The 10,643-nt window shown below is 47.3% G+C and overlaps 2 protein-coding genes across 2 annotated transcripts; one reads left to right on the forward strand and one right to left on the reverse strand.

Annotated features, from left to right (window-relative positions):
• The first annotated feature begins 892 nt into the window (after nt 1-892).
• On the forward strand, nt 893-5,659 carry LOC124691826 (FGGY carbohydrate kinase domain-containing protein-like). Its single transcript, XM_047225100.1, has 15 exons — nt 893-965; nt 1,368-1,447; nt 1,543-1,660; nt 1,756-1,934; nt 2,295-2,377; nt 2,466-2,650; nt 2,752-2,813; nt 3,008-3,116; nt 3,196-3,315; nt 3,438-3,557; nt 3,644-3,764; nt 4,638-4,794; nt 4,870-4,942; nt 5,017-5,144; nt 5,347-5,659. The coding sequence occupies exons 1-15, from the start codon at nt 908-910 to the stop codon at nt 5,467-5,469; spliced, it is 1,716 nt and encodes a 571-aa protein (XP_047081056.1). The 5' UTR covers nt 893-907; the 3' UTR covers nt 5,470-5,659.
• LOC124691827 (CBL-interacting serine/threonine-protein kinase 21-like) lies at nt 4,236-8,925 on the reverse strand. Its single transcript, XM_047225101.1, has 15 exons — nt 8,530-8,925; nt 8,360-8,422; nt 8,065-8,136; nt 7,860-7,967; nt 7,661-7,732; nt 7,508-7,561; nt 7,259-7,384; nt 7,070-7,159; nt 6,819-6,965; nt 6,591-6,698; nt 6,367-6,471; nt 6,201-6,263; nt 5,968-6,042; nt 5,809-5,867; nt 4,236-5,728 (listed from the first exon to the last, which is right to left on the reverse strand). The coding sequence occupies exons 1-15, from the start codon at nt 8,737-8,739 to the stop codon at nt 5,725-5,727; spliced, it is 1,356 nt and encodes a 451-aa protein (XP_047081057.1). The 5' UTR covers nt 8,740-8,925; the 3' UTR covers nt 4,236-5,724.
• Nucleotides 8,926-10,643: the final 1,718 nt, after the last annotated feature.

A 10,643-nucleotide genomic window follows, 5' to 3' on the forward strand; every position in this document is an offset into this window, starting at 1 on the left:
GAGCGGCGCGCCCGGGAGGATGTTGCGTCGGCGGAGCGCGGCCGGTAAGAGCGCATGCGCCGGCGGCAGGACAACCACGAGGCCCAGGCCGCCGGCCGCGTCCGCCTGGAGGCGCGCACCGCTGTGGAACGCGCCGCCCTGCAGGAGCTTGAGCTATGCGGGAAGCGGATGGTTCCGCCGCAGGAGGCGGAGCGCGAGCGCGCCCGAGCTGCGCGGGCGGAAAGGAGGAGGATGATGCCCTCCGTCCAAGCTGCCGAGGCCCGCGCCGCCGCCCGCGCCGCCGCCCGCGCCGCCGCCGACGCGCCACCCAGCCCGTAGGAAGGCCGGAGTGGAATCCTCACGCGTACGGAGCCGCCCGCGTCGAGTGAAATCCACGGCCCCGACGGCGAGCCGGCGAGGAGTCGCCGGCGAGGCCGCCGGCCCCGTACGTATTTAGGATAGAAGTAGTAGCTAAAAAAAATTGTAATGAGTTCTATTTAATGAAAAATATTATTTATGCCTATGACACGCGAGCCAGGGGCGGACAAGGGGCGGACGCGAGCGACCAGCCTTTCGCGTCCGCGGCCACGCAAACCCGGCCAAGATTTGGGCCGGGTTTGCGTCGTTACGGACGCCGCGGGCATCCGTTTTAGGGATGGGTCCGCGCGCTGGGCCGGGTTTTTGTCCGGCTGGACCCATCCGGACGCGCGGGCGCGGGATGGGTCGCCCGGTTGGAGATGCCCTTAAACCGGTGGTCATCGGACGGTCCAGCCTGTCTGATATGCTTGACTCATCCGTTGGATTTACCTTGACTTTTGTTCCCCTTTCCAAGAAGCAAACGTTGCTCTGGCCCCGCCCACGCAAACGGATCAGATCAAACCGAGCTCACACACGCGACGCAGGCCCCGCCCACGTCGCCGGCGGCGGCATGTCCCGCGGCGGCGTCTTCCTCGGCGTCGACGTCGGCACCGGAAGCGCCCGCGCAGGCTCGTCATCCTCTGACTCATTTGAGCCAACGTCCACTTAATTTCTCTTGGCTAGCTAATAGTAGATAAACCTTCCCGTTTCTTGATTTGCGAGTAGCGATTGAGTAGGCTAGCAACGCTGCTTAAGTTTGAGATAGATAAAACTTGCCCGTAGATAAACCTTGTCCGCTCATGAACTGAATATTTGTTTTACGGGAGCGGGGAAGTTTGTTGAGTTTCCTGTAATTCTCATTCCATCTATTTTCTTCGGATGTGCTGGAGGGTAATTTGAGATAGGTATTAAGGGAGTATTCTTATCAACGAGTGTATCGGAACTTGATAAACGAGTTCATTTTTGGCAGGTATATCAATTAGCAGGTAATTAGGTTCGTGTTGTAAACTGTTAGTTATCTGTTGATGCAGGCCTGTTTGATGAGAAGGGTAAGTTGCTGGGTTCGGCAAGCAGCCCCATACAGATGTGGAAAGAGAGAGACTGCATAGAGGTTGGCAATTTGTGATCCAGTTAATGTATTCCATGATTGATCATTGATGCATGAACCAAGTACCACCTTGCTGATTCTGGGTGGTTCACCACCAGCAATCGTCGACGGATATCTGGCTTGCGGTGTGTGCTGCTGTAAAATCTGCGTGCTCTCTGGCAAGCGTTGCCCCTGAGGATGTCGTCGGCCTTGGCTTCGCCGCTACTTGCTCCCTTGGTTAGCCCTGATCTCCACTTATTTGAATGGGGAATTTGTGTCTCAGGTGACTGGGATTTTACTGTTTTGATGATAACATAGCCTGCTGCTTGCAGTTGCTGTTGACGCTGATGGTTCCCCTGTTTCGGTTTCTTGGAGTGGTGATGCAAGAAGGAACATCATCGTGTGGATGGACCATAGAGCTGTCGATCAGGCTGATCGAATTAATGCTCGCAATTCCCCGGTGTTGCAGTACTGTGGTGGGGGTGTCTCCCCAGAAATGCAGGCCCCAAAGGTATTGCCTCTTCCATGAAATGTGATTCACGCGATGTATTGCACTAACTCCTGACTCCCCGATGCACCATTTATTGAAAATCATAATCATGCTGTTGGAAATGTCGACTGTTGTGTCTATTGCCTGATAATGATAATACCGTGTTGTCACCTATGTGACTGGACTGGAGAGGGGCTTAAGAATGTGATAAACATAGACATTATTTAGGAAATCTCTAAATTTGATTGTAGCATGCATAAACACAGATCTGACCCTCCTGATTTTCTCGCTAATGAGAAAAGTGGTTAAACAAGTGATACCGTTGAGATTGTCTGATTATTTTTACTGCTAATGGTATACTTTCACTGAAAACATTTACAGCTTTTGTGGGTAAAGGAAAATCTGCAAGAGTCTTGGTCTATGGTATGTAGATGGATGGACCTTAGTGACTGGTTAGCATACAGGTGAGTTTCCAGCTATCCAAGTCTGATTCTGCTCTAAGCTATGAGTTGAATTTCATAACATGTTCTGCTTTGGTGCTTCATTTTCTAGAGCGACTGGTGATGACACCCGCAGCTTATGCACAACAGTTTGCAAATGGACATATCTTGGACATGCACACATGGGGCAGTGGAAGGAATCAGATTCACGTGATATGGAAGCATGTGGATGGGATGAAGTGTTTTGGGAAGAAATAGGCTTGGGAGAACTTGTGGAAGGGAATCGTGCGAAAATAGGTTGAATGCTTGTTCAGTTTCCCCTTTTCATGCTGCAATCGATGCGCCATTTATTGTCATTGATTTTCTAATATGCCACTGTTCTTATGCAATCGAAATAGGACGCAGTGTTGCGTTTCCGGGCCATCCTCTAGGTTCCGGTTTGACACCTGCTGCTGCAAAGGCAAGCTAATTGAAATTGCTTTTGATTTCATATGGTATTGTATAAGTTTAAATTTATAGTAAGTTAGTAGCTGCATCATGTAACAACTATGTGATCCATTCTCTAGGTTCCTTCTCTAAAGTTTTATCAAGAAATGCATGTGCTATCAGTTTTAAGTAATTGCCTTTTTAAACTTGAGTGGATCTATTCCTCAGGAGTTAGGCTTGCTTCCTGGGACACCTGTTGGAACTTCCCTCATTGATGCTCATGCCGGTGGTGTTGGAGTGATGGAAAGTGTACCAGATGCAGAATCTAAAGCTGACTGTTAGTGTTGATTCATCTGTATTTTTCTGCATAAACTATTTCTAGAACTTTATATTTACCGCAGAACATTTCATTGCAGTGCCTGATGAAGAAGAAATATGCCGCCGCATGGTCTTGGTATGTGGGACATCTACATGCCATATGGCTGTTTCAAAGAATAAACTATTTATCCCTGGTGTCTGGGGGCCATTTTGGTCTGGTACAGTAACCCTCTTATTTACTTCCATATGTTTCTTGCCAGCATCTCTTTTTACCCCTTGGTTCTCCAGTATCTTTTGTGGACCATGTTGACTGATGTGTATATCACACTTCCATATGCAGCGATGGTTCCTGAGTATTGGCTCACGGAAGGTGGACAAAGTGCAACTGGTGCTCTGCTTGATTACATTGTTCAAAACCATGTTGCTGCTCCCCTTCTAGCTAATCATGCTGCTTCTCAAAGTAAGTTTTGTTTTAATGTTTGCTCAAGTATATTATCTTTGAAGCTGTACCATGTCAAGGTTGTAATTTTGTTCTCCAATATTCAGGCGTCTCCATATTTGAGCTGATGAACAAGTTATTATTTTCGATGTCACAAGAACAAAATATGCCCTTTCTTTCTGCCTTGAGTCAAGATACCCATGTCCTTCCAGATTTTCATGGAAATCGGTAAGAAAACCGTTATAACTTCTGTTTTTAAACAATATGCCTATTATCTACTCCCTCCGTCCTCAAATAAGTAGACGTTTAGCCTCAAACTTTCTCCATAAAAGAGTGTACTTCTATGTTCCCAATGCACTTTAAAGTAGCAAAAATTCCTTCTCTCTCATTGCACGGAAATCAAACCCAGTAATATTTAGCATATGTTATCTTCATTTTCTACATGCGCTTAGCTTATTGGAGGTGAAAGAATTAAAGAGGAGGGAGATATTGGTTTGCATCTTCCCAATGCAATTGTCTCCCCACTTGATAATCTCTCTTGAAAAACCCGCACGTCCACTTATTTGTGGACGGAGGGAGTAGGTCTTTTCTTCACAATTTTGTAATGTGACACATACAGATCTCAGACTAGATAAACCAGTCTTTTTTTTCTGTCCAACAATGTAAAAATAACCAGTCCTGATAAACTAGTTCACTCCAGATGGTAAACACTAGGTGCATTTAGCTTTATGTAATGTGCTTACAAAAGCAGTTCTCTTTTCTTGTCATTCGAATGAGATGTACTCAACTAATGATATGGCAACCGAACATAATCAGTGAGACAGCTAGCAATCTCAGTTGTTCCTAAGAAAATAAATCTACCAGAATTGTGACATTGCACACCTGATCAGCTGCACACAATTTTGTTATTCCCCCTCAATGTTTTGGTTAATATTTACCTGACACTGCTTAATACAAAAAGGCCAGCATTTGATGGATCTTTCAAAAAAAAAAACTAACACTAGATGATACACTTGCAAAACTCAATGTTGGTTAATGTTTACCTGACACCAAATTATACACTTCCACTGCACCTGAATGTAAAACCATTCGGATGGTTAGGTCCCCTGTTGGTGATCCAAAATCCAAAGGAGTGATTTGTGGCTTGACACTTGATACAAGTGAAAAGCAGCTAGCGCTTCTGTACCTAGCAACGATTCAGGGTATTGCGTATGGAACTCGTCATATTGTGGAGCATTGCAATGCTCATGGACACAAGGTAATTATTTTCTACAAGGATTCGGAACTTAGTATGTAATTGGATGCCTATAATATATACTTTTTCATGTATTAGATCGACACTCTTCTTGCTTGTGGCGGACTTGCAAAGAACTCCTTGTATATCCAGGAACATGCAGATATCATCGGTAAGTCTCCTCTTCCTGCAGTCACCTCCATATTCTCTCCTCCCTAATCTGTGAATTTAACTTCTTCTTTGCAGGATGTCCAATAGTACTTCCTAGAGAGAACGAGTCAGTGCTTTTAGGCGCTTCTATTCTGGGTGCTGTTGCTGCAAAGAAGTTTTCAGGCGTTCGCGATGCAATGAAGTCACTGAATGCAGCAGGAAAGGCATGTGCCAAACCCTCCTATTTCAAAGAAAAAAAAGAATCGGCTTCAATTTTGTATTTGTATTTGTATTGTTAGACACCCTAGAAAGCATGCTAATCATCAAACATGCACCATTTTCTTCCTAAAAATGCATACACTGTCAGTCAAAATCTTCCATTTTTTTTAATTTGCCAGTTGTAAACCAAAAAGGTTATTTTTGTAGGTAGTGCATCCGTCTTCGGATCCCAGGGTGAAGAAATACCACGATGCCAAATATCAGATATTCAGGTCCCTGTACGAGCAACAGCTCTCTTATCGCTCAACCATGGCACAAGCATTGCAATAGGGACATGTAAAACCACTGAGCTGGGTACTTCACTCTTGGTCCGGAATACCCTTGGTTTATTTATACTTGTAAAAAACATCCAGTCAGTGATGGAATCAGTGATACGGTGCCTATGAGTCACGAACCTTTGTCATGGAATGGCTGTATAAACCACAAAGTTTCTGTGAAATTATAGAGAGAGTTTGATTAACCAGGGTAGCATTCATTGAGCACCAAGTGCTTGGTGCGAAGTGTACCGCCCACCATCGAAACATCCTAGCTGCAAATTCTCACAGCAGGTTATGCTGCCTGTCAGCTGCCCTGTTTTTCTGTTTGTCTTCTTTTACTCAGATTACTTACATATTAGATGAGCTACCACACTGCTCCTCATTGAGCAGTCTCCACAAGCTTGTGCAGAACTGCATGTATTTACATTGCATTGCTCATCAGTAAACTGTGCAGCTTATTCTCGTGATGGGATCAGACTGAAATGAAACAAACAACATTGACATAACATACCTCTTTGTATGCTCTCAGATCACCGGTGGACTTGGACACCTCGACGACACAGTGTGCTTCAGTCACCTCAATCACCTGCATCTCTCATCATGATCAAAATAAAGAAAATTAGATAGATGCCTCGCAAAGCTGACAGTTCTGAAATGCCATTTGTTGTGTGCAAATTCTCGGTGTCGCTATTTCCAGCGGTTGAAGAGAATACATAGAAAAGGATACACTGCATGGTATATCACCTCTGCCGAGAGAGTAAGATCTAGCATGCTTCTTGATAGCAATCTGATGTCCTGAAGCTTCACCTGTGACAAAATGAGAACCCAGGCTCAAATGACTTGACCTGGGATTTTTCGAGATTTGAAGAAGCTGAATTAATTTCTTTCTTTCTGTTCTCTAGTTAATTACCATGGAGTTGCTCATTCTCCTCACGGACAAGCTCACATCCCGGGCTGCAACCCTGATCATCTTCAGTGTCTCCTGCACCGCGTGCGGCGAGCCGAGCTTTGTTTTCTGGTGACCATCCATCAGTAGCCAAGTCAGTCACTGAAATACAGGTCACAACCTAGAACCATGTTTTGGTGCTGGTAAAATACATAAACCAAGTTGATCAAAAGGTCTGGTCACTGCACCTGCTCCTGGAAGAGTCCTGACAAATCGAGATCGCTGCACGTTGCTATCAACTGGAACGCATTAATGAACCGGCTAGGCTCCGGACTTGCTTCTTCAGCTTCCCTTACCTAGACACAAGAGAAATCCTAGCAACTAGAGGTAGGAAATGACAGGTGCATGGCGAGGAAATAACTAATATGTGTGTGTTCCAGACTCCAGAGCAGTGTTTACTAGTAGTACTCAGTTACCTGCGTGTTACGGCTGCTATCACTATCTGTGCTGGCTTCTTCAAGATCAACACAATCATCACAATAAACACTCTCTGTTGTCCTTATTGAAGGCTTGTAACACTCTTGGAACCACTTGTCATTGAAAATATCGCTTATTTTTGCTCTCTACACCATGGTTGCAGATGATCTTGTTACTTAACTGAAGATATGTATCTGTCCAATGCTTCTAGTATAACACTATAACTACAGAACATTTTGCACAGGATTACCGTTATAGGAGATGGATCCAGTATGCTCAAGATAATCTTCTTCTGAGGAAGCGTGATCCACTGTGGGAAAGCAAACTGCCCTCGAGATATCTTTCAGGACAACAATTGTCATAAAGGAAATTCCAATCAGCAAGGTACATCACATCAAAAGGTGGTACTGAATGCAGATATCCATGCAGCCATGCTTACCCTTCGGTACAAGTTTGTGAAGCTATGGTCTTGAAATGGCAGATAACCAGTAAGAAGTTCGAACAGGATCACACCACATGACCAGATGTCCGCAGCTGCCCCCTCGTAAGTTTTGTGCTGAATCACCTATAAGATCATATGAAATCATAAGTTGGCAATGCTAATGACATGCTTTGTGGGACATGTGATGCAGCTTAGCCAGTAGGATATGCCATGCTCTTCTCGGCAGTGCTATGATTTTATAAATACCTCAGGAGCCACATAACACGGCGAGCCACAAGATGTAGATAGCAACTGCCCTGGCTGAATCAAAGGAAATTTAGATACAAAGCTACAGAGTTGATCATTCCGAATCATCGAGAACTCAAATGAAATGAGCTCATGATGTTTGCAAGTTCCTACCTTCCTTAGAACACTGAGTCCGAAATCAGATACCTTGAGATTGCCTTGATTATCTAGCAAAAGGTTTTCTGGCTGTGTACACAATCAGGAAGTATAGTAACTCAGTCATACAATAGCTAATAGTCCAGTAAGCAAGATAATTAGAAAAGAGTACTATGGACATGTAATTAATGGATATATATAGTAGCAATATAATGACCTTGAGATCCCTGTGGAAGACGCCTCTGCGGTGGCAATAGTCCACAGCATCAATCAACTGGTAGAAGTACTTGTTTGCTTCCCTCTCATCCAACCTCTTGTGGTAACTCTTAAACAGAAAATTCAGGAAAGATAAGAAATTACAATCACCTGGTTTAAGCAAGTCTTGAGACTACAATCAAGAATGGGCTGTTTGGCTATCTTACTAGCCTGTCAGACAGCTGCCCTCCTGGAACATACTCCATCACCAGGCATATCTTGGTCTTCGTCGCGATCACCTGCGTGCACAAGAAACAAAGTTGCTTCTGATTAAAGTGGTATGTTCCTTGTTGAGTATATATATGGCAAGCGAATAAACGTAATGGTAGACCAAATTACTCTTGCTAATTATTTTCATATATAACCCTACAAGCTAGAATTTACTCTTGCTAATTCAGTATTGATCCGAAGAATTGAGAAAACGACTGAGGTTCTGTGAAATTCAGAATCCCATATATTTACCTCGTGTATCTTAACTATGTTGGGGTGATTGAGAAGCTTCATCGCGCTGATCTCTCTCTTCACCTTCAAAAACCAAGCGATGCAATAACAAACAAACAAAAGATCAGCTGAACACCAAAACATGGTTTACAGACAACACTGGGGATCAGGCAGCTAGCTCAGGGACGTACCTGATACATGAGGTTGTTCTTGAGCACCGTGCTCCTGTCGATGACCTTCACGGCGACGGTGCCGCCGGTCTCCGTGTCGACGGCGAGCTTCACCTTGGCGAAGGAGCCCTCGCCGATGGTCCGGCCAACCCTGTACTTGCCAATGCTCTCCACCAGCACCATCTTCCTCGGTCTCTCACTGCCCCCCTCGTAAATATTCTTGTGGCACATGAAGAGTCAGAGATACCGTAGCAAGCAACAAACTGTGTTGCTACTTTCTGATCTGCAAATCAAGCAGTCGAAGGAAGTGTGCAGCAGGAATGCAGGATTCGCGAAAGGTGGTGGTAATTTGGACACTGCCCTTGTCCTTGGTTCGATGGATGCACTTGCACTGTGAAACGGAGATCAGGTGAGAGGGGGAAAGGTAGTTGGGGGTCTGGGGTTTGGAGAGAAAGTAGCCGTGGGGCAACGTGATCTCCGGGCGCAACTGCCAGTCGACGTCCACGCGCCCTTCCGACGACGGCGTGCATCATGGCCCCGCAAAATGAGAGGCCTGTGTGTATCTGCCTCCCCTCGCCGGCGTGTAAACGTGCGGCTGGCCGACCGGCCGGCCGGCCTTGGTCGATAGTCGATGGGCCATGGATACCAAAGCTGAAACTTGCGCTGCTAAATCGATGATCGAATAGATCACCTGTCGCACCATACCGGTACCGGAAGATCGAATACTTGCAGCCGAAAAGGATGTCTCTATATGAACGCTTGGACACGCGTGCTGCCGGTGTAGATGGAATGCAATGTCAATTGTCAAACCTGGAGGAATGCAAAGCGGCGCCCGTTCGTCAAAATCAGTCAGGTTACTTGTACCATTTTTATAGCGAGCGGTTCAATTTGTACCACACCTGCATTAGCGGGCTTATGTATCCCTACTTAAACTCATATTCATGAGTTGTAATATAGATTGCATTAGGGTTTTGTCTCGGATTCACAATTCAGTTGGATAGAAACAGAAGCGACCCCTCCCCAACCCCTCCTCTCCCGACCCCTCCCCAACCCTAACCGCCGCCGCCGCCGGTAGCGCCGCCGGGGCAAAGACCCTCAGGGCGTGGTGGCAGCGGGGGCCTCTCCTCGCCGACGTGGGGGACGGCGGACGGGCTCTCCTCTCCTCGACGCACGCGGCGGCGGCCGGCGCGGATGGTGATAGGCGGCGGTGGCTCTTGCGCTGCGGTCTTCCCCCTCCCCTCCCGTAGGCTTCCACCCGCGGCACACCGGCAGGGGCTAGTGGTGGGCGGCGGCCAGGCCCTCGGTCTGTGCCATGCCCTCCCCCCGCCTCTCGTCGGTGCGTGGAGGCGATCTCGGGCTTCTTCCGCGTCACGAGGGCGCCCGGGGCATCAGCCTTGGGTTCGACGGAGGAGGTGGCTCTCTTCTACGCCGGAGAGGGTCGGCCTGCGGTTGGTGGTGGTGGATCTTTTGATCTATCACCGCGATCCGGCGGCGAGATGGAGGGGCATGGAAGCCGGCGATGGTGTCGCCGGTGGAGGGTTGGATTGGCCAGCCCGGGATGGTCGCCGACGTGGGGGTCCGACCTGTATAAAGGCGGCGGTCCTAGGGCCTCTCTTGCGTGAAGAGGAGGACCTACCGGAGGCCTGGACTCGTGATCTGGCCGGGGGGTTGAGTTCCGGAAGGCTCCGCCGGTGAATGTAACAGTGCTTTGCCTGGAGTTTGCTGGATCGAAGGTATTCGGTCATGCGCACCCATGCTTTTATTCCGACCGATTGGTTCTGGAGGGAGCGGCGCGAAGCTCTTTTTCTGTGTTGACATCAAGTGACTATGGATCCATGATGAAAGTCGGAAGAAGAGAATTTCATGAAGGCCAGAGGGGAGGACTAGCTAAGGGAGGTTCAAGTCTTCGCGCTGTTGAGAGACTTGCTTGGTCTTCCGGGCTTCACAGCAGCGGTATGAAATTTGCGGCGACAACACAGGTGAAGTGCAGAGTCCTACCTTTTAGGGTGAAAACCCAAGGTCTGGCCTTAACTGGTTGTGCCTGGCAATGGCCTTGGTGGAGGCATTGTTTTGAGAGCGGGGACTATTGACATAGGCATCCCCAATGGGCCTGCCGAAGATGGTACCCGGGGTTT

The sequence above is a fragment of the Lolium rigidum genome, chromosome 2, assembly GCF_022539505.1.
Source record: "Lolium rigidum isolate FL_2022 chromosome 2, APGP_CSIRO_Lrig_0.1, whole genome shotgun sequence".
Classification (NCBI taxonomy): Eukaryota; Viridiplantae; Streptophyta; class Magnoliopsida; order Poales; family Poaceae; genus Lolium; species Lolium rigidum.